The sequence below is a fragment of the Chrysemys picta genome, chromosome 3, assembly GCF_011386835.1.
Source record: "Chrysemys picta bellii isolate R12L10 chromosome 3, ASM1138683v2, whole genome shotgun sequence".
Classification (NCBI taxonomy): Eukaryota; Metazoa; Chordata; order Testudines; family Emydidae; genus Chrysemys; species Chrysemys picta.
Window position 1 is genome coordinate 176,761,227 of NC_088793.1, and position 24,518 is coordinate 176,785,744.

General features: G+C 42.5%; 1 protein-coding gene across 5 annotated transcripts in view; it reads left to right on the plus strand.

Moving 5' to 3' along the window:
- Positions 1-9,273, plus strand: part of TTC7A (tetratricopeptide repeat domain 7A) — a 280,895-nt gene extending 271,622 nt beyond the window's left edge. For all 5 annotated transcript variants that reach the window (XM_065589566.1, XM_065589568.1, XM_005311464.5 and 2 more), the window contains one exon: positions 6,564-9,273. In XM_065589566.1, coding sequence (XP_065445638.1) covers positions 6,564-6,785 — 222 coding nt within the window. In that variant the 3' untranslated portion in view covers positions 6,786-9,273. The remainder of the gene's footprint in view (positions 1-6,563) is intronic.
- Positions 9,274-24,518: the final 15,245 nt, after the last annotated feature.

The following is a 24,518-nucleotide window of genomic DNA, read 5'->3' on the forward strand; positions in this document are numbered from 1 at the left end:
ATCCTTGTGTAAAGAAAGATATCTGGACACCTTATTATTATTAAAGGTGCCCTGCAAAGGATAAAATTGGATGTGTCCCCGTGCTTCTTTATGATGTATAAAGATGACCTGAAAGTTTTTTTTCCCAAAACAAAGGGTTTTTTGCTTAGTCTTCTATTCCTTATTTTTGCTTCAAGATCCCCAAGAAATGGATTGGGAGCTTTCTCAGCCCTTTCTGGAAATGGAAGAGGATGTTGAGGCTATAATAAAGAAAGCTTTTCTCCCAGTTGACTTTTGAATTAAGCAGATGTTAGCAAAAAGAGTATTTTAACTTCCTAGCTAGAAATATCTTCCCCTCTCAGTCAGTTGGTTGTTATCTCTAATGTTATATGTTACTGGCTTTTCAGTCATCTATAACATCTCCCAGAAGGAGAAAGGAAGAGAGAAACTGAATTTCTAATGCAAAAAACTTCAAACAAACAAAATCCCTTTTAGGAGCCTTCTCCATGCATCATAAAAAAGTAAAAAAAAGCACAAAAGGGAATTTCAAAACAGCCTAATGACTTAAGAAGCGCAAATCCTACAGGCACAAATCCCACAAATCAACGGGACTTGGGCTCCATTCCTAATGGCTACATGGAAATTGAAACTGAAAACTACTTTTTACCTACTTAAGTTATATTGAAATAGGGCAGTCCTGTTTCAAAATACATGGACTGCACTGAAATAACTAAAAAAAAAAAAAAAAAAAAAAAAAATAATGGAGATATCCCATCTCCTAGAACTGGAAGGGACCTTGAAAGGTCATCGAGTCCAGCCCCCTGCCTTCACTAGCAGGACCAAGTACTGATTTTGCCCCAGATCCCCAAGTGGCCCCCTCAAGGATTGAACTCACAACCCTGGGTTTAGCAGGCCAATGCTCAAACCACTGAGCTATCCCTCCCCCTCCCAACTGATATCGTTATTTGGATTCCATTTTCCATGTAGATGAGCCTTAGTTCACTTAGGCCCAGATCCTCAAAGGTATTTAGGCACCTAACACTCTAAATACCTTTGAGAATCTGGACCCTGGGCAATTTTGAAAATTCCACCCACAAGCCCAGTGTTTCTTTTTCTTTGCAGATCACCTCCTATGAATCTGGTTACAGGCCTAAGTCCCCTTAAATCATAATGCCAAACTCAGTATCTACACTGGCTGTATCTGCAGGCACTGATAAGTTACACCAGCATCACTGTGCTACCACTTCTCTCTACAAGGAAGTTTAAAATAAAAAAATACTACCGTGTTTCTATAAATCTTTCAGTGGTGGATAGAGAGAAAGGACATCATATCAATGCTATCTGTCTAGATTCACAAGCGTTAACATTTAGCTTCACCCCCCCAAAAAAATAGAGGAGGAACAATTAAATGAATTTGGCTTAGTTATCTTCAGACCACGTTAGGTAGATCAATACCTAAGCTTTAATAGTTAGAGCAAAACAATTAGCATAGGATAGCAGCATCTTTATTTAACAAAGTACTGGGGGAGGCTTTTGTAGCACTGTTCCCAGGACAGTGGGGTTTTTTTGTTTTTTTTTTTTTTTTACTTAACATTACAATATATATGTATATTAATTTAAAAACCAGCCTGTGCCCCATCCCCTGTTGGGCCTGACCCTGCACTATTGAAGTTTATGGGAGTTTTGCTCTTAATGTAAATGGGAGTGGGATTAGGTCCTTAAAACCCATTGGAATCAATGGACAATATTTCAGTGACTCTAGTGCTAGGATATACTAACCCTCTGTATAACCTAAATAAATGGGGAAGGAGGTAGCTCCTAAGAGCCCTCTTGATAGCCAAAAGAATCCTGCTGTTGAACTGGAAAAGAAAGGCTGTGCCAGGCGTTGATTTCTGCATTGATGGGGGGGAAGCACGGGGATAAAGGACAACAATAATACAGCCCCTCCCTTTGCTTGTAATAGGAAGATGAAACTCTTAATGAGTTGTCTTCTCTTATTTATACTAATTGCTAATCTTCCTTAGATCTCTGATTTTATGAAATTATGCACACACATCAAGCAGATGTGTTTCTATGGAAACTAAGGAACGGAACTTTCATTAGAAAATCTAAAAAATCTTTCAGCTAAAAATGTAAATTGCCCATCAGTGGGTGGCTCTATGAATCTATTATTTGCTTTGCATTGTAGGCAGATTCCAGATGGACTCTACATAGCAACAACATGCAGGCATTGTTTACAGCTAGCCAGACTCCAGGGGGAAATATGGAACTCACTAGTGAGGAGCAGCTCCCAAGAACAAATACTCAGAAAAACCAAGTGTTCCGTGGTGTATGTTACTGCACGGGATTCTGGGATTCTGGGATTCTGTGGTCTGTAGTTCACAAAAACTGTTTGAGGCTTGCATGGAGACTCAAAGTAACTCTTCCATTCAGCCTCACCACACAAAACTAAGAGGAGTCCAGTGGCATCTTAAAGACTAACAGATTTATTTGGGCATAAGCTTTCATGGGTAAAAAAACCCACTTCTTCAGATGCATGGTTTTTTACCTCTGTTAGTCTTTAAGGTGCCACCGGACTCCTCGTTGTTTTTGTGGATGCAGACTAACACAAATACCCCTCTGATATTTGACACACAGAACTAGCATTCAGTTTGTTCTTTAAATAACAAACATTTAAATAGTAAACATTAAAGTACTTTTTTTTAAGTTAGGATTGCAGAAGACTAGAACAAGTAGCATTAACAATCACTTATAAATACTGACATGTTTCAGCAAGTCAGCCACTCCCATCAAGAGGCTCAGAAATGTTGATTGTAGCAACATTCCCCAAAACTTATCTCCAAAACCATTTCACAGTTTCTCACTGATCCAGCAACACCTGTTGAAGTCAAAGGGAGTCTTTCCACTGACTTCAAAGAGCATTGGATCAGCCCTCTGTAAACTTGTAGATTGTTCTGATGAACTAAATGAGTAACTTTTTAAATGATTATTTTTCTTACAATCAGCCAAATATTTATTTGTAACATTACACTTCTGAGTAAGGGCTACACCGCGTTCTGGGATTCACCCTGTGCTAATACCGTATAATGCAATGCCCAGCAGTGGTATACAGCCTCCTTCAGACGTAGCGTCCCAAAATATTTGCAGGGAGAAGTAAACTAGAAGGAGTGCCTCAGACTCAAGTATACCAATTGTCATGCAGGCAGAACAGAAAATGGTGTGCAAGGATATGACAAAGAGCTTTGGCTACCTGGAGTGAATCCAACATGATCCTTGACTAAAAAAGGCATCATTCACTTGAGACTGACATGAGGAAACTGTGCTGCAAAAGGACAGCTTTGCATGTTGTTATTTTTATTTGGTGGGTTTTGTTTTAATGTTCATGTAGACTGATGGCCCTAAAGATGCACAAGTTACATAGAGGCTGGTCATAAACGGTTGATTCTTTTTCCAATCAGCTACCCACAATGGAGCAAAATCTGCCTTGAGTAGACATATACAACTCCTATTGAAGGGAAAAGATATAAGCACAGATGTAGAGCAGAATTTGGCCCATTGACTTTTAATTACTTTCAGGCGCTGTTTTGTAAATACAGAGGGAGAAAGCGCTAGAGAGAGTAAGTGCTTTTGGGCTTTGAAAGTTCAGGTTTTATATGAAATAGTTATGAATGGATTTTCAGATCAAAATAATGCGTGCTCTTCTTTTGACCAAGGAAACCTTTGTTGAGGATTCCTTTGTTTGCTTAAAAGATTGTGACATCTTTACTCCTTTCTCTTGTATGGTAATATTTTTCTGTAGTTATTGGTAACAGGTTACCGCTGCTATACAGGACTTAGTCATGGTAACGGATTGTGCACCTGCTGGCTACCTATATAAAGTAAACACAAGAAGACAAAGAAAAATATTTGCTACTTGCAGAAGAATCCCCCGTCATTCATCAAACAAATGTTTTAGGCTGTGACCAAAAGGATTTTAAAATATTGCACATTTTTTTATATTAGCTAGACACAGCTAGGCCAATCAAAGGTTACTAAAGCTTCTAGTTAAATTTATGACTGCAGCTACACAAAACAAGCATAGGAAACAACTGAAGTCAAGTAATCATCTAACTTACTGACACCTCACTCTTTCTATATATCTTTATAAGGGTATTTGAAATGAAGTACTTTCCTGCAAGATGATTTCCATAGTGAGGCACATTGTGTTCACAGTGGGCGAATACCGCAACACATTTTCTGTGATTATTCACTCCATTGTAACACTGAATTCTATCACTTGGGTTGACACCTCTTACCTGTTCAGATATGAATATCCTTACAAACTGATTGAATTAATGACAAAGACAGCACATTTTTAACAAATGATAGAGAATATAGAAATGTGAACTCAAATGCTCTGCAAACCTGATCTTGAGAGTGAGGGTCTTCCAAATTTTTGACTGTCACAGCTCGGACTGAGCCCTTTAAGAGGGTACTGGTCCAGCCCACCTGGCCCTCATTAACAACCTCACCACGAGGCCTAATAAAAGGCAACTGGGCTCTATAAAGAGCCAGAGGGAACAGGAAACAAGAGGAGGAAGCTGTGGCAGAGACTGCAGAAGAGCTGTAGTGATCAGGATACCCTGCAAGAGACCCTTGATCAGGAGAAGAGTTTGGGCCTGAACAGATCTCCACCTAGGAAGGGTTGGGAGTGTCAGGCAGGACAGACGTTTGGGAAGAGCTGCCAAGTGCAGACTCCAAGGGAGAAGTAAAGAATCCTCCAGCTACACGAGACTGGGAGAGCCCCCCCAAACCCGGAGCCTACTAAAAGCAGGGAATACAGTTGAACTATGTCGACTTTATTTGGGACTTTCAGTTTTGCTCTGAACTTTGATGTTAAGAAACCCAGACCTTAAGGAGTAAGATGACCAGTGTCTAGTTTTCGGCCGGAACACCAGTCGAAAAGGGACCCTGGCGGCTCCGGTCAGCACTGCTGACCAGGCCGTTAAAAGTCCAGTCGGCGGTGCTGCGGCGCTAAGGCAGGCTAGTCCCTACCTACCCTGGCTGGCACTGAGCTGTGCCCCAGAAGCAGCCAGCAGGTCTGGTTCCTAGGCGGTGGGGCAATGGGGCTCTGCGCGCTGCCCCCACCCTGAGCACTGGCTGTGCACTCCCATTCGCTGGTTCCCGGCCAATGGGAGCTGGGGGGGCGGTGCCTGCGGGCCAGAGCGGCGCATGGAGCCTCCTAGCCCTCCCCCCACCTAGGACCCGGACCTGTGGGCTGCTTCCGGGGTGCACACAGCGTGGTGCCAGGACAAGGAGGCAGCCTGCCTTAGCCCACCCACCCGCTGCTGTGCCACTGACCAGGAGCCAACCGAGGTAAGCCCACGCCCCAACCCCCAGCCCTGAGCCCCCCCAAACCCGGAGCCCCCACCTGAACCCCAAATCCCTCATCCCTGGCCCCACCCCAGAGCCCACACCCCTAACCCAGAGCCCCCTTCCTCCCACACCCTGAACCCCTTAGCCCTGGCCCCACCCCAGAGTCCTCACCCCCTCCTGCACCCCAACCCCCTGCCTCAACTCACAGCCCCCTCCCGCACTCCAAATCCCTTGGAGACCCCTCCTACATCCCAACCCTTCATCCCTGGCCCCACCCCAGAGCCAGCACCCCCAGACCAGAGCTCTCACCCCCTCCCAGACCCTAATCCCCTGCCTCAACCTGCAGCCCCCTCCCACACTCCAAATTCCTTGGCCCCACCCCCCCAGCCTGGAGCCCCCTCCTGCACTCCAACCCTTCATCCCCGGCCCCACCCCAAAGTCCACACCCCCCAGTTAGAGCCCTCACACACGCCCTTGCCCCAACTCCCTGCCCCATCCTGGAGCCCCATCCCGCACACTGAACTCCTCATTTCTGGCCCCACCCCAGAGCCCACAACCCCCAGTTAGAGCCCTCAGCCTCTCCTGCACCCCAACCCCCTGCCCCACTCCAGTGAAAGTGAGTGAGGATGGGGGAGAGCGAGCCACAAAGGGAGGGGTAATGTAGTGAGTGGGGGTGGGTAGGGGTGGGGCCTCAGGGAAGGGGCGGGACTAGGGTCTTAGGTTTTGTGCAACTAGAAAGTTGGCAACCCTACTAAGGAGGGGTGTTTGAACAGAGAGAAAGAAGCCTGTGTGTGGAGTTTCTGAGGAGCCCTAAAAAAGGGAAACTGAGGCAAGATGCTCCAAAACCTCCCCGAGTCATGAAGGGGTGCTTGGGAGGCAGCTGCATGTCTGCATTACTAAACATACAAGTGTTAATTTAGCCTGTGCTGTCTGGTCTCCCAAATATTTTCCTGTAGGATCAAAGACTTTACAACCTTTGTTAAATCCATCCACAACCAAATCAGTGTGTAACTTAGTAGTGGGCAACTCCTCTTCTTCAAGAATCATTTTGTGCTGAAGATCCTCTCTCCTCTCACAGGCTGAGGAATATCATGACTGATTTATTGTTCCTGTCTGCTTAGAGTGTTAGCGCCTTGGACATACCATGTATTGTACCATTGTGGAGCACGCTATGAATTGACAGCGTTAATACTGGTAGGCACTAATACAAGATTGCTGTTTATTTGCAGGGGCCCATACTGAGCAGGCTCGGGCGGAGAAGCCTGGCTCAGAAGGTTCTGAGAGATGCAGTCCAGATACAGAACACCAATCACCAAGCCTGGAACAGCCTAGGAGAAGTATTGCAAGCTCAAGGAAAAAATGAAGCTGCTGTGGAATGCTTCCTAACAGCTCTGGACCTCGAATCCAGTAGTCCTGTTGTCCCTTTCACTGTCATACCGAGAGAACTATAAAGCTCTTCCTTTCAACTAAGCACAGCCCTCCAGTGGGTGGATGCCAAGAAATATACACAGCAGAAACTCTGAGTTAGACAGAAAAATACAACTGTAACTTATAATTCCAGAATGGGACTCTGATCTATGTGTTCAGCTGAGGAAAAACCCAACCTTAGAACAAGTGACAGGGCATAAAGAGGACAATTTCTTCTGGCTTCATAGATGTCTGATCTGACTCTTGTTGAAGTCAATGGAAAGACTCCTATTGATTTCAGCAGGAGATGACTAGATGACTAAACTGACAGTAGTGTAGATGCTGCTAGAGTGTAGCTGTAAGAAGCACTTGTGTTGAAAACAAATTTCATGCACCTTTCAACTTTTCTTGAGAAAGACTTAATTTAAAAACAACCATGAGCTAAAGTCAAACCTAGTGTAAGCATGTGCAACTCTATTAAAGTAAGTGAAGTTGCCCAACTTACATCAGAGCCAAATTTGGCCATATATATATATGTGTGTGTGCACATAGACACATTAGTAGGTGAAGAATGATGACAAAATAATAGCTGTATCTCTTAAATACACTTTTTACAAAACTCTTTTAAAAGACCTGCTAATACTTATCTTCACCCTGCAGTGCCATACTGCAAACACAGTCAATACTCACAGTAGCTTTTGACTGGACTGATATAATTTAAAAGACACTTTTCTATGGGCTGCTTTGGTGGCATGAACCACAGAAGTGGAAAAGCCAAAGACCTGATCCGTTCAAATTTTGACTAGTATTAAAAATATTATTTTCTTTCAAATTAAATATTTATTGCAAGGCACTTCATCAGGCCAGCTAGTATAAACTGTCTGAGCATCATTCTTAGTAATTACATACTCCAGCAGCTTTTACAGAAAGTATATTGTTGATTTCAGACAATGTATTATATGTGTACCCTGAGCTTTACTTTTGCTATTGTTCTTGACAGAGCTTTTTCCTACTCATCTATAAAACATAGTGACTGCATAGATGATAAACATGTTTAATTATTGGAAGCAGTATGTGTATATATACATTACCTTTATTTTCACTGTAGTTTTTTGATCAGCCATGGCTTCAAAAGAAATTGGCATCAGAAATACTGGGCCAGATCCTTCAGTATATTAGGACCACTTTGTGCCTCATCACCACTGTAATCTAGCCCTGAAGCTGTCTTGCCTGGCCAGAGAATATCAGAGTGATATTCTGGTGGTGTAGAGCCGTCCTCCCTTCTGCTGGTATAGAAGGGAAAGTGGGTGTGGCTGGCATACCCATATGCTAAACGGATCTTTGGCTGTGTTTTCAGCCCTGTATGGCCATTGCAGCAAGTTAGTGCAGCCCTGAGTCTGCTCTAACATGGCACAAGGAAACTAGCCTTCCACAGAGCAGCTCACAGATCAAGGGAGTGAAAAGGTGAGCTTTAGGTCACCTTTACACACAGACACACACCCTGGCTTGTATCATGTGCACTTTGGCTGTTCATAGCTGATAATCTGGTCCATTATTTCCAACTATTTTTAAATGGTTTTGGACTGAAGTATTCTTTATACTATAACTCCACCATTTATTTGACTAGTTTACTCCAGAAATAATATCTTCATGCTATATAAATATAGAGGGTTTATTTGTAAAGACCCTCAAGATTCTTCAGTTGACTTGCTGTCTGAATTGTTTGCAATGATTCAGAAATTTAAAGACTACTTGAATTGTTAATTCTGGTGCGTCCCGTTTACAGTAAATACAGGACATGCTGCTGATGTGGAAGAGGACTGTGCTCCCCCCCCCCCTTTTCCTTCTAGGGTACTCTTCAAGGCTTCAGTGCCAAAGAGGAGTTAGATTTCAGGGATTTTCTTTATCAGCATTTTACTGAACTCTTAAACTGATTTTATCATGTTGGTGTGACAATCCAGATTATTGTCCATTCATCTAAGCATGTGCAGTGAAACCAGTATGTCCATGGAAAAAGTCTCCAGCTTGAGAAGTCATTGTATGGTCACACGAGATATGAGTGACTTAAATGAGACTTGTCAGGCCAGAGACTGGCTTCCAGGGATATGCTGCATTTCCCAGCAACCTTGCATGTTTGCAGTGACACCATCAGTGCAGGAAGTGGAGTGTGAAGGCTTTAAAACAATAGAATGAAATGAGTTGCAGGGGCATGAGCAGATGGAGTTGAACCTGTTTTCCTACAGGAGGCTATAAATAAAGCCAACCGGCTCAACGGGTTGGCTGGGGGTAAAGGTTGTTGTTCCATTAGTAAGATGTTATCTAGTTACTTTGAACCCAATTCTGCCCTCATATACCCAGGTCCAGATCCTCAGCTGCAGTAAATAAACACAGGTTCATTGACTTCCATAGAGCTACGCTGACTTCCACCAGCTGAGGATTTGGCCCAATTCCCACTCACCTCAGTGGGAGCAAGCCCTTTGTATGGGCCAGAAAAAGGAATCGGTGTGCTCCATCATCCACATTTTCTTGTTCTACTTCAGTCTATGAAGCACTGCTGCAGTAATTCAGATATAAGGGGAATCATTTAAAGCAGGTACTAATGTCTCTCTGACTCTTGTAATTCCACCACGACTGCTCTAAGAAGTGGCATATGACTCTCATCCTATTATTGAACTGGTGAAAGGATGGGGGGCTTCCCTAATATCAAATGAATAGCACAGATTTCCATATTTTTACCCATCCCCACCTGCAGCACTGTCTGCATTACTTGCTTGTATCATAGTTGTTCAAAAAAAATGATTGCCTTCGGTGAGATAGATCTTCATGTTTGGGAATATTAGAGTCCGCACAGAGTTCAGGCTCCTCAAGGTATGTGAAACTGTATGAAATGCCCTGTATATGTCAGCTAGTCCAATAATCCTACTCTACTACTAGGAAGTATGCTGCATATGTTAATGCAAGTTAACTGCCAGCAACAATTATACCAAAAGGTCTCTGCTCCAATTGTTGTGTAGTAAGTGAACATGAGATATTCCAAATGTCAATGGGAATTACATGCATAAAACCCCCCTGCATCAGTGCAGTAGTAGTTCTAGTTCATGAATATGGCCTAATACAGGAACTAGAACTGTGCATGTAATGAATTTAGGCCCAAACTTGAGACGTGCTGAGCACTTTAGGGAAGATACTAAGCACCCATAACTCCCACTGATTTCAGTGGGTGTCATAAGTGCTGATTACCCCTCAGGGTCTGCTGGGCACTTTAGGATCTGAGAAATTTCTGCCTTTTGTGTAGAGAGGGGAATTATTATCCTAGGGTAGCAGGCAATCATCTACTTAATCATCTGTTTATAGTGCTGTCATTAGTGCTGCTAAAAATCTTTCCTGGGTAACATGCTACCTCTGTTCTTTATATTTTTAAATACGTACTTCATTGATCTTTCCATATATAGAAAATAAACTCTTACCTGCTTGCAAGCCTAATCTTGTTGCTCATTTTACTCATTTGAGTGGTCCTGTTGAAGCCAATGAGCCTACTCACTTGAGCAAGTTCAGCAACACTTATACCTATATGAAAGTCAGTGGGAATATCCGGGTGCATAGGACGTGTAGTTTTGGCCCACAGAACTTGACATTTTAGCCCCTATCTTATCCAAACAGGTGCAATATGTATTGCTAACGTGAATTAGTAAGTATACTGGGTGAAATCGTGACTCCGCTGAAGTCAATGGGAGTTCTGTTATTGACTTCCATGGGGAGCAGGTTTTTCACCCACTGTTGTTTTAAAGAAGTATGGATTTCTATATCCAAGCCCCAATCCTGCCACTTCAACTTTATTTTACCTTGAGTAACCTGGGTGCGTCCAACAGGAAGGAAAATGTTTAGACCCTTTTTTCTGTGTGTGTGTTGAGCAATAAAATAAAAGTATTTATATTTCCCTTAGCTGGCAGTTAGATTCTTTTCATACTGTAAAAAAAATTGGAAAGCTTTATTTCATTACACCAGACTTCCTTCTCTGAGCTCTTCTACACAGAAAGAGACCAGGCGCCGCAGCCATAGCTGATGTGAATTGTCATAGCTCCACTGAAGCTATTGGCACTATGACAGTTTACACCAGCTGAGGATCTGCTCCTGGTGTCCTCATTTGTACAGAGAATACAGAAAGCTCTATCGGCAGGGCGTCCGTACCCTGCCTGGTACAAGAATTCCATTCTGTTTCTGTTGGTAACAGCAACTCATAACACTGATCATTGCAATATTTCAGAAGCATTATTTGTCTTTTCTTGATAATAACTAATAAATCCAAATAGAGAACAGTCCTGTGAGGTATTTACTTGAAAATCCTCTAACTGGGTATTAGAATGGGAACAGCAGTGACTGCCGTGGTTCAGGTGATTTCCTTTGTAAAGCCCTATTATCGGAGAGTCCTGGCAAAGAAACAATTTAGTCATTTTTTTTAGTGATGGGAGCTAGGTGATTAAATAACATTTTCCCATGATAAACATTCTTGTGACCATTTTGCAGCCAAACCAACTGAGGTTTGATAGTTGCAATGGTGTCTGGAAACAGTCCTCACAGAGCAGCCTCACTCCAGAAATAATTGCTTTTCACTGGACTGAGAGTTTGACAGTCATGCACTGAGCATGGCACGGATGCTCTGCACAGCCTGCAAACTGCAAAGTTAACTGAGCTACTTAGTGAATTGACTCATCCTTCGAATGGCTCCAATCAGCCAGGTACCAAATATTTTAGGTGCCTAGAAATCCTTATTTTCTTTCTCACGTACCTGCTGTTTTCTCCACTAAAATGTTCCCATAGCGAAGAGGCATGTGCTACATTGTATCTAAAGTTATTGGAAAGACCCTCTGATATATTGTGTTTTTTGCAAATTGGTATGTGATGATGCAATTCAAGACTGGCTTGTAATTTGCACACAAAAGGAGGCAAAGTTAAGGTTGTACATTCAACCTTAACTTTGGCACTTCCTAACTTTTGAGTGCTTCGCTGTAAACCTGAATGTTCTGTTAATGTAGGGTTCTTGGGGTTTTTTTCATTGAATATGAAAAAGAATGTTACATTACAAGATGCTTTCACCAGATGAATAAATAGACCCTGTGGAAAAAGAACTCCTTGTACACAGTCATTTCCTGCTGCTTTAAATGTTTTTAACATATTCGTGCCACAATATTGGAACTATGAAACCAATATTTTTATATTAACTGGCACCTCATGTGCCAAATGAGTTACCAGTTGTAAAAGGCATTTTAGCATGTACATAGCAGTTCATGGGAAAAAGCTGTTGTATGTCTACAAGTAGAACAGGGGCAAATGCTTCCATAAAGGAACTGAGCAGGGGGGAGAGGGGCGGGGAAAGGAATAATGTGTCCTCAGCTGTTTGGCTTTATTGCTATTTAAATAGGCATCATGCGTTTCTTGTGCTGCTCTCAATACAAAAGAGGGGAAATATTAACATGTAAACACTTCCTTAGGAATCACTGTTGTGGGTTTGACTTATTTTGGTCAAAAATGTTGTTAATCAGCGTTTGGGTATGCACAGTCACACCTCAAGTTCTATCAAGTTAAATAGATCTTCATTCAGCTTCCACAGGACTGACATTTACATATTGAAATCACCCCATCAGGTTAACACGGTATTTTGTAAAAAGCTGCCCTTCAGTTCAGCTTTGCGAGGCATCAAGCAGAGGCTCCTCTCCTGTACAGGGCATAGCTCAACCAGAATGAAGCTCTAGGGCTGCTGAGCTGTGGGAGCTACACATGGCAGCACAGCAGGTCCATGTAAAGTCTGACCTTAAAAGTGATTTGCAAGGAGGGGGAAATGGGTTTTTGGCCCCTTTTCTGCTTGTGACCTATAAAGAAGAAGGGTGATGGTTATTCCCGTCTCCCTCCCTCCTTCCCTCCCTCCCACACTCAGTCGTTTGCTTTTGCCACGTACATATATCAGGAATGTCAAGTCTTCCCATTTTTGGTGGACGACTTTTTGGATGACGTAAGTGTATTGGGAGTTTTCTCAGCCCTTAATTAAATTCTCACATCAATCAGTTTTCATTGTGTTAGGACTTGTGATATCCTACTCCTACTATTTCTCTGCTTCTTCACAGCATCTTCCAGGATAGGTGATATCTGAATTTCTGATTTAGAAAAAAAGCACACAAAAGCCCTTGTTTTTTAAATAAACATTTTAGGCCTTCTTTATTCATTATTAAAATTGAATCCTCCAGACAGATCTGCCTGTCCATTTACAAAGCAACAAAAATGACTGTTTTGTTGAGCATCTATGAAGCCCTCTGAGCTCTTGGTCCCAGCAGATTTCTAAGACCCTGATCTAATGCTTGAAGTTAAGCATGTGCTTAGATGCTTTGCTAACCATTGTACAGTAAAATAAAAGTCACGAGAGAGGATTTAACAATGGATTATTTCATTGAGAAGTGCCCTACAATCTACCATCCATAATCTAGGTGAGTAAAATCCAGTTTTGTTTGATTGAAAACATTGTTTACAAATTCTGTTATGGCCCCACTTCAATGACACTGCTGATGACAGAGGAGCAAGACCTATTGGATTCAGCAAACGTAATAAACCCATGATTTTGTCCTGTAATCACCTTATGTATAAAGAATGGTCATGGGATTTACAAGTCCTGGGTCTCAAAGGAGCACCACCCCAATCAGAGCAAGTATAGGAGAAAGTCCTTTCCTTTATCAGCAGTTTCTTATAATAGCAAAGTCCAGTCCCACAACTGACCTTCTTAGCCTAAGAGAGATACACAAGTAATCATCTATATGAGAGTAACAGTGAATGAAAACCAGCTCCTTGGCAAACTTCTATCAGGGTACCATTTTGAGTGATATAAGTTTTGCTGCCATAAATGTTAGTGTGCTTCTCCCCCCCAACATAGAGCTACTGCCACTCATTGGGGGTTGCTTAATTATGTTGACAGGAGAGTTCTCTCCCGTTGGCGTCGAGTGGCTACATGAGAGATCTTACAGCAGCACAGCTGCATCAATACAGCTGTGCCACTGTAAACGTGCTAGTGTAGACATAGCCTTCCATTCCTGGAAGCGTGGCCCAATAACTGAGTTCACAGCTTTTCAGATGATCATCCCCATCCCATGACTCTGCATTCCTATCTCACTGCATTATTTCTTTTTCCAAGTTCCAAGAGAACAAAAGGCAAAGGTCAGGTTACCATCGTCGCTTAACTTTTTCAAAGACTGCTAAATCACTGGCTTTTGAATGCTTACCACAGGACACTTGAATAGTGCTTCCATTTTCCAGTGCATCAGTACATTTATATACACACACAAAAAGATATATCTAGAGCAGTGGTTCCCAAACTTTAACAACCTGTGAACCCCTATCACTAAAATGTCAAGTCTCACGAACCCCCTTCTAAAAATGAATATTTCCAAGGATTTTCTCCTTTACCCGAGTATAAAATAAAAAAGCAGTGATCTTGGAAATATAAAATCTGTTTTTATGACATGCTTATTACACACTATCTATTATTAATTATTATTTATCATTACAGTATTTTTATTACATTATGAAAACGGCAACACTCTTCCAAGATCTCACTTTCGTAGCTTGTATCAATTTGAATAAGCCTGTTATAAGACAAGGCTCCTATGTTTCATCAAGGAGTATCAGATGTGAAACAGCATGAAGGGATTTAAGAAGCCAACTCAGATCATTCCTCCTACACAAGCATTCAGGGCTTGAGCAGTCCAGGCAAACAACGCACATTACAAAAAAGCTTAAACTTGTTCTTCATAATAATTTTAAAAATAATAGTAGCTGCCTATTTAATTTTAAAAACAGCAAAAAATATCCACCTCCCTTTCCATTTCTTATAAGGAATCTTGACGTTTAAATCTCGGTGTGATAGATATGCTTGCTTTGATCTGCTTAGCTCTTAGAAGTCCAGGGGCTCTGGGCTGCTGGCCCCGTGCTGCCTGGGGTCCCCAGGGACACCTCTGTCTGCCATTAGGGAATTTTTTCCCGAGAACCCCCTGTAACATTTCGTGAACCCCAGTTTGGGAACCACTGATCTAGAGTACACTCCTGTTTGTCCTTCTAGCTTGGGAAGCTGGGAGACATCCAAAACTTTTGGATAACCAGGCATTTGAATAAACAGACGTGCTTTTTTGAGCCGCAGTTTCACTGATATAGAAATATGGGGAATGAAGCGAGGAATGCTGATGTTTGCTTAATACTTTGCACTTTACTAAAGAGCTTGTCCTGCCACCCTGCTGAAACAGGATTAGGTCTCAGTAACTGCGGGTAACTGCTCTGAACTGCTATACAAACACAAAGCTGTTGATTAGCACTAACAGGCACTAAGAGGCTAATTGAGAACTTATTAGCGTGTGATTAACTAACACAGGGCTACACAGGGACACACTGTGGATTTGGATAACTAGGATTTTCAGATAAAGGGAATGTGGATAACTGGAATTTACTATACTTGCTAACTTTTGTGCTGTTGAATGCACTATTTTTGATTTTTCTGATCTAATTTTTGGAATTACACTCCCTATCTATGTCACTTAAATAGTGCCTGTTACGCTAGTAACTGAGCATCGTCACAATCATTTTAATAATAGAATCATAGAACATAGGGCTGGAAGAGTCATGGACCATCAGTTCCCACTGAGGCAGGAGTTTGTCTAACCTGTTCTTAAAAACCTCCAATGCTGGGGATTCCACAACCACCCTTGGAAGCCTAGTCCAGAACTTAGCTACCCTTATAGTTAGAAAGTTTTTCCTACTATCTAACATAAATCTCCCTTGCACCGTTGCAAACTGATTACATCTTCTCCTGCCTTCAGTGGGCAGCCCTAACCATATTTGAAGACTGTTATAAGGTTCCCTCCTCAGTCTTCTTTTTTCAAGACAAAACATGCCCAGTTTTCTAAACCTTTTATCATTTTTATTGCTCTCCTCTGGACTCTCTCCAATTTGTCTACTTCTTTCTGAAAGTGTGGCACCCAAAACTGGACGAGTACTCCAGCTGACAGGGGCGGCTGTATGTTTTTTGCCATCCCAAGCACAGAAGGCAGGCAGCTTTCGACAGCATGCTGGCGGGCGGTCCGCTGGTCACGCAGATTCGGCAGCATACCTGCAGGAGGTCTGCCGGTGCCGCGCCATTGGCATCCCCGCTGCCGAATTGCCGCCAAAGCCGCAGGACCGGCAGACCTCCCGCAGGCATGCCGCCGAAAGCCGCCTGCCTGCCGCCCTCACAGCGATCAGCAGGCCGCCTCCCACGGCTTGCCGCCCCTGCCAGCTGAGGCCTCACCAGGGCAGAGTAGAACAGAACAATTACCACCAATGTCCCACATATGGCATTCCTGTTAATACACCACTGAAGGATATTAGATTTTTTTGCAACTACATAACATAATGTATTTATCATCCATCTATTACTGTATTCTATGTAATGTGTTTTACATTAATGTAGTTATCCTTGCAACCCTTGTGAGAGGTATGGAGAACTGTCATCTCCCTTTTATAGATGGGAGAACAGAGGCACAGAAAAATTAAGTGACCAGCTCAAGCTCACTCAGGTTGTCCATGGCAGAGTAAGGACTTCAACACAGGTCTCTGGCTAGCACCCTAGCAACTGGATCATCTTTCTTCTCCCTTACAGGTGTCGGTTTTCCTTTTCTTATGGAGGATCAATTATTGGAGCTGCTATACAAAATCAGTTTTCATGTGGCTATTATGTTAGCTATTTCAAGCGTTGTACCTTCAATAGATGGCAATTATTTAAGCACCTTAAGAAATGTCTAGACAACTATTCTGAAAACAAGCATGTCAAGACCAACAAAATTGTCTCCTTTCTGTAATATAGATCACAGAGACTATACCATTCAAATATTTTAAACTATCATTTTTCCTCTTTTCTATGCCCAGAATAGTCTAACTCTAGCAGCGACAGATGTTCACAGTTTATAATCCTGCTACACATCCCTACAGCAGCTCTCTCTTCAGCAATATTAAAAGCAAGGAAAGAAGATAAACATGACTATAAGTATCCACCGGCCAAAAACAATATAGAGGTTAAGGATAGAGACCATGGCCACTTGTGCAAGCCTAAGACTGCAGTAGCAGCATGGGAGATGTTTCTGAGGGTGGTTCAAAGCCAGCAATGTTCCATCCTAGAGCTTGCTGGAAAATGAGGGTGTTTTCCACAGAAAGTTGAGTTTTCTGTGAAAAAAAATCAAAATCTGAAATAGTTTGTCCAAAAAATGTGAACTATTTTGGCTGGAAAAGTATTTCAATTCTGAAATACTGTTGTAGTGCCTCATGGGAGTTGTAATTTGAATGCCTCATGTTCCTAATCTTTTCTATATGAAGGCTCCCTGGTTGGACTACGTCTCCCATGATGCACCAGGGTCTCCTCTCCTAATGAAGTGAGTAAATGCCTCATGGAAGTCATATGGCCAGCGTGCATCCTGGGAGATGTTGTCCTGCTGATGAGTGCAATCCACAAAGGAGAATGAGAGCATGAGATCAATGAACTACAACTCACATTAGGCACTGTGACAGCATTTCAGAATTAAAATATTTTGGTTTTCAGACAAAATATTTCAGTTTTTGGCCAATTTTATGCATTCAGGTTTTTGATGAAAAATTGAAATTTTCTACCAAAAGTAGAGAGCCCTTTTAAAAAAATATTTTGCTGAAAACTCAATTTCTATTAAATAACATTTTGACAGAAAATGTTTTACCAGTCCTATTCCAGTACCATTGAGCCCACCAGAGAAACCCTGCCAAAGCTTATTGAGTCCGTCTTTGTGCATGTGTTCCATATTCATCCCCACAAAGCCGGCAAGCCCTTCCTCATCAATGGGCGTTTTGCCCAGCATTTGGCTCTACTTTTTCAAGCCTTGTCAAACAAGACACATATTTACCCTTTGCATTTGTGTGTGTGATAGGATCATGAGGAGTTCCTTTTTTGCTATCTATAGAATTGATATGTTCAAAGGGAAGCTTGATGGCATTTCTCAGATCTAGAGTGTATTTTTTAGCTAACACACCGCAACTGCTTCAAAACAAAGCAACGGCATTAATAAATACTGTACCAGGAAACTTAAAAAGGTTAAGTGATTTTCTACAGTGTAATTCATTCTGCTAATTAGTTTGCTGCAGCAGATTCTCTTTGTGCAATTATTGGGCATGTATTTTTAGTTTGCCTGTTTGTATAATTCATGGCATTGCAAAATAAATGTCTTTGCAAAGTGTCCTAATAGATGAAATGAGGCTATAATATTCTTCTAGAACGTGTTCATTACAATACTCACTGGCACAAAGTCCAGGGGGAGAGCAAGCCATTAAACAGTAAACAACAAGAATTACTATCATTCTCCAGATGGACCAGGATTTTCAATGTGCCTGTTGTTAAATGCTAACACACCATATTAGAGGCTTGAGTGTTAGGGTGAAATTGGAAATGTAAAAGGAGGCATGCACCCTATCCTCAATACCATAGATGTGGTTGGATAAGATAAAAACAAGCATAAGAAGTTTTATTCTGAAGGGCAGAATTCATCACCTGACAGCTGCAAACTGCACACCACTGAAAACTAATTTCTAAGCAATTTCTTTCCAGTGTTTTCCATTCACAAGGTTGAAACACTCCACTGTGTGTGTTTTCAATGTAATCAACATAGATATCTTTATGTAAACAGTCATTCTATCTGCCTCATTCATATTTGATGGACTAGTCAGTACAACAGATACTTCTCTAGCCTCCCTCTGAGTGATAAGAAACCAGAGACAATGGTGTCGCAGGTTCTTCTCAGTTAACATGGGAGGTGGCAGCTGCTATCTTAGGCTATTTACAGCACAATGTCTGATGGAGGGATAGGAAAATTAATTAGAGGTGTATTTAGTAGAGCTGTGGCGTTTACCTTTACCATTCCTCATTTCATTACCAGGAAATTTTCCTGGCAGGACACAGAAGAGAGTTTTAGCCAAGCTTGCTGAGTCCAGTCCAGTCGCTTCTGTATTTAGATTTTCAAAATGCTACAATGATTACAATAGCAATATTGAGCAAGGAAGGTAGAACACAAAATTGTTGGAAATCCCCTTCACAGCTATTCCATTAGCCACAAAGAATATAAGTGGTGAAATATGCAGCTAATGGGCCCAAGTCTGCTCCCACTGAAGTCAATGGAAAAATTCCCATTGACTTCAATGGGTGTATTATTGGACCCAACATTTGAAAAATTCCACTCATAAATCAATTGGTATTTTCTGTTTAATTAGGGTGACTGACAATGACCCTGCTAATGGTCGGTGCACTGCACATTCTAAATGCACCTTTACCCCAATATAACGTTGTCCTCGGGAGCGTTATAGGTGAAACTGCGTTATATCGCACTTGCTTTAATCTGCCGGAGTGCGCAGCCCCCCCCCCCCCCCCCCGAGCACTGGTTTACTGCATTGTATCCGAATTCGTGTTAGATTGGGTCATGTTATGTAGGGGTAGAGGTATACTCTGATACAGCGAGAGCTGTGGAATAAGGGCTTGCAACTCAGGACTAAGAATCTGGAACTCCTGACTACCAGCTGGGACGTCCTCTGTGGCTTTGGACAAGTCACTTTGCCCAGTTAGCTGTAGTCAATAAGAACATGAAAAGGCTATGAAAGTGTTAAATATAGATATATATCACCCCTATACAGTATTGCTGCTTATTAGCTTTGCATTCTATATTTTTAGATTAAAAAAATAGAGCAGTTAAATACAACAAATCCTGTCATAATATTCATAAACTGCAGAACTGATTTGATTTCAGACTGCCAAAATGAATGAAAAAATATACCTCTGGCTTACTGAAAAAAACCAAGCATGATCAAACCAGATGACAGGATCTAGGGATGACTTCAGGCATACTGGCAAGGAGAGCTAGAAAATCACCTCTTGACTTATGGCCAGAAATTGAAAACACTTGCACAGGAGAAGGCTAAAATGGTTATAAGTGGACACTAAGTGTGCAACAGGTCAAGGTTGAAAATTGGAACTTCATTTTATTAGGAAGAGATGAAGGTGAGTGACTGACCTAATTGACACAAACAATGTAGCCCAAGCTATCTGGAGTTCAGAGAGGATGCCCAACTCCCCGAAAGACTGAGTTAAGGAGAGAAGTTGGTGAGGCCCCTGGGGTGCCTCAGACAGGGCATGGTATGTGTGCTTGACATGCCTATGCAGTGCTGTTGCTGCACTGTTGCCAGCTCTCACAATTTCTTTGCGAGTCATGGGATTTTGTCTGATGCTGCAGCCAGTCTGGTGATGATGTGACTCCAGCCCCCTTGTGAATTTCAGCCCTGACTGGGAGAAAACCCCGTCTCATTGGCTACTTTCTCTACTTACTAGCCTCCTGGGGAAGAGCAGCCAATCAGAACTGCAGGAAGCAGGCAGAGCTCCCCTACCCTCCCCTTTCTTTGGGAGCCAGCACTATTCTCACAGGAGAGGATGGGAGAAGAGGGAGCAGAAAGAGCCTGGCAGCTCAGTGCGGCTCCACTCCATCTTCCCACCTTGCTCCTGGAATGAGGGGGCAGCTCCCCCCTTGCTCCCTCCCTCTCTTGAAGCACCTGGCCTGGAAAGGGATGGGGGAGGGGATGAAGAGCCTCTGGAGCTGTCCCCTGCCCCCAGCCTGGAAGGGAGGGAAGGGACCTGCTCCAGACCCACAAGCCTGGGAGATGGGGATGAAGAGCCCCAGAAGAAGCAGAGATGTCTCTCCTACACACACTGGGGATGAGCAAGAGGAGTACAAAAAATCAAGAGAGAACCCAAAAAAACCCCACAATATAATCCCTTTTTTAAAAAGTCTCTTATGGCTTTTGGATAGTCTTCTGATTTCAGCAGGTCCGACTCGCGATTTTTGAACCTTTGGGGTTGACAATATTGTTGCTAGTGGAGGGGGAGAAACTGGCAAAGCCCACTCCAGTGGGGAGAGGGGTTGCAAATGGAGATTATTGGTATTATTGAAAGGCACACAGGTATTTGGCAGCTGATGGGGGAGTGATAGTATCTGCCGGTGGAGAAGAGACCCTGACACTGCTTTTGCTTTTGTGAAAGTGAAATGAATTATATTAAAGAAATAGAATGAATTAAAGAATGCTGCATGTACCTTTAAGTAGAAATGAGAAATGCTGCAATCCATGTGGCAGGAAAGCAGACATTAACTGCTTAATGAATTGCCCCACTTAAGGGCAATTGGTGAAGCATTAGTCTTAGATCGATAAAAGTTAATAAGGAAGCAGGATATGCATATTGTGCCCCATGCAAATTTTACAATTTTGCTCTCTCTGTCCCTTTGCTTAGTTCGCACCCTTTTATCTGTATAAATAAGACTGTTTGAATCTTGCATGGGGGCTCACATTATCTGAATGTATTAGCAGAGCGCTGTGCTAATAAAACAGAGTGGTCTGACAAACTATGAGTCCTGAGTCTAACTTTGACACTTTGAAGGGGGTGGGGAAAGAGAATGAGAAGCTGCTTTCTGGGCCAGAACCTCAAAGCCCCTAGACCTAAGAAGCGAGAGAAGACCCTGCTCTATTTCCTGCTAGGAATGAGTCTACACATACTGATAGGTATTAAATTGATGGACCCCCTCATTATCAGTAGTTGGCAGGAAGTACATGGGATGTGTAAGAGGCTATATAAATGCTTCTTTGCTGTAAGTCCAATTGAATCTCTCTTTATATCTATCCCTACACATACCTGTAGGATCTATCCCTACATACCTGTGTAGGGATAGATATAAAGAGAGATTCAATTGGACTTACAGCAAAGAAGCATTTATATAGCCTCTTACACATCCCATGTACTTCCTGCCAACTACTGATAATGAGGGGGTCCATCAATTTAAACTTATGTACGGTGAGGATCCAGGAGCAAACTTTAAGGGGTTAATGTATTATGAAACTAAAGACAGTAGCTTAATTTGCAGCATCACTAGCCAGGGCACCTGCAGCAGAATTTCTAAGCTGTAGTTCTGAAATGAGAGTTGATGGAGAGAAAATGGCATTTTTCTCCAGGAAGGAGTCAAAGACGGGGTATGTGAAGGTCATTTTAATATTAAGCCAGAGCTCCAAGAACTATCAGGCAAACATAGAAAGTTCTGTTTTTTCCAAATAATTGTTATATAAAAACTTTTCTCCTCTCTTTTTAGCCAGCTGGTCCTTTCTTATCCCCAAGGGAGCACAGTCATTTCTTGGACATGTTTATACATGCCACTGCTAGGTAGGAATGAGAAACAGCATTTTCTGGCTCTTGGGGTTATGCCATGGGGCCTCAGTAAGGCCAAAACCAGCAGAGCGTCACACAACAGGAACTACCAGTATAAATTAGGAATGGTCTGAAACCAAAAATCCAGATTTTGAGCTGTTCAAAATCCAGATCTACATCCAGCTTGTGCAGTTTGAGCCCAGCTCTATATCACCCACCAAAAAATGAACTAGCTTACAGCTAAGGTGAGAAGACTGCATTTCACGAGGAACTCATTAGTCAAGGAAATATTACCATCCAAACTGCCCTACAGCCTGTTTTGATAGCCACACATAAGACACATCCTTATTCCAATCCTACTGACCACTACACATATTCCCTTTGAATACACGCTTACGCTTGCCCGCAGCCCGTACAGCGAATTTCTCTCCCTCTCCCTCTCCCTCCCTTAGTCCCAGAAATAGGGGTATGGTGGAGCGAAGAAGCCTTACCACAAAAGTTCCCTTGGAAATGAAGTTTGCAGCTCTGCTTAGGAGGCACTTTATGCACTAGCTGAATCCCTATAGTCCGCTAAAGAATAGCCTTAGCCCCCGGAAGCCTCACGGGTCTCGGGAGGCCGGGGAGGGACAGGAGATAGCATAGAGGGAGCTGATGACTTAGAATCCTAGAATCTCAGGGTTGGAAGGGACCTCAGGAGGTCATCTAGTCCAACCCCCTGCTCAAAGCAGGACCAATCCCCAACTAAATCATCCCAGCCAGGGCTTTGTCAAGCCTGACCTTAAAAACCTCTGAGTATTGTATTAATGAAGCAGTGCTCAAGAGGTAGGGTAGGTAGGAGAACTTCAGTATTTCACTCTGTGCTGAAGCTGGTTGTTTCCCTAGGTAATACTCTATTGGTTTCCTTGGGTGTAAGTAAAAGCAGCTATGACAGATCATGCTAATAACTTGGGTATTTTAACTGTGATAGCTAGAGCCTGGGTCCAGAGCTACATGGAGCTAACGCTGGAGGGTTTACAGCCCCTTGTTTATTGTCAGAAATGAGGCACTGTAGACTAGCAGCCTCACCTTTTCTTCATTTTCAATAGATAGTGATTTATAATAGCTGCCAACAGGTAAAGTGTACTGCTGGCCAGAGAGATTTCTAAATTCCCTGCTAATTCACTCTGTGCCCTCAGTGTGAGTATCATCAATCTGGGGCTGCTGTACATTGATTTAACTGGCAGAGACAGAACTGGGTGATAAATACAAAGACGAAAATTGTGACCAATTTTGAAATTGTTTCCATTTCACAAGGTGAGAAACAGACTCCTGTTCAGCTTTTTCAAAAAACATTTGCAACTTTTTATGAATCTGAATTTGTATTGAAACCACAGTGGAAAATATGATTTGGGGCAAATGAAAAATTTCAGTAATCGTTTTGATAAAATTGTCCATGAAAGTTTGAAAAATGTTGCAGAAAATATTTCAATAAAGTCAAAATTTTGTGCAGAAAGTTTCATGTTTTGATTAAAAAAAATTCATTTGGCAAGTTTTGACCTGCTCTACAAAGAGATTTAATCCCTGCAGATCTCAAGTCAACCATAACTATGGAGTTGCTCTCGATGCCTTCACAATGTAGGTCAGCACTTGGCTGGTGGATGCACACAAGTAAAGTGGGAGTGAAGAAGGACGGAAACTATCCTGGGAAACACAAATCCTACTCCCTCCTAGGCTCCTGTGGACACGTGCTGTCCACATGTGAACAGGGAGGGATTGAGGGAGGGTGGGGTCACACCTTCCAAACTCTCCAGCACAAATGCCCTGGCATCATGGCACAGAGAATACACTGGTATGCCCGGGCCAGGAGCCTCCACCCAGAATTCCTTCTAGGGCCTCCAGGCACTTTCACAGCCCTTCTAGCGAGTGCCAAGTGCATAAGCTAGTCCTAAGAGATTTGTATGTATTCCTTATCTGAAACTACTGCTTAGCAACAGACTTTAACCAAGGACACATTCTGTGCAAGTGCCAGGGACACACATATGGTGAACATAAAGCACTAAAGTACAACTTTCCAAGCGATCACAGCGTGGAGCATATATGTAGTAGTCAGTGAGCAAAAGGGCCGGAACGGTTATCTGTCGTGTATGTGCTTAATGGCGTCATGTCCCTTATAAATGATCGCGACCTGGTTGAATCAAAGCATGTTTGCTAGTAGAAAAGGTATTTTTATAGTCAGTGAGCAAAAGGGCCGGAACGGTTATCTGTCGTGTATGTGCTTAATGGCGTCATGTCCCTTATAAATGATCGCGACCTGGTTGAATCAAAGCATGTTTGCTAGTAGAAAAGGTATTTTTATAGTCAAAGCGGTGTGCACACAGTAGAGACAAACAAGCAGCACAAGTCATAATTCTAGGACAGTTTCTCAGCTGTCCAGGCGTAAGGTTGAAGTGAAGACTCCTGTGTGTGCATATAAGTCCTATGTACACAATGCCCATTTTCTAAAATTGACCTACATGCTGTTTATACAGATGAAGAACCCTTA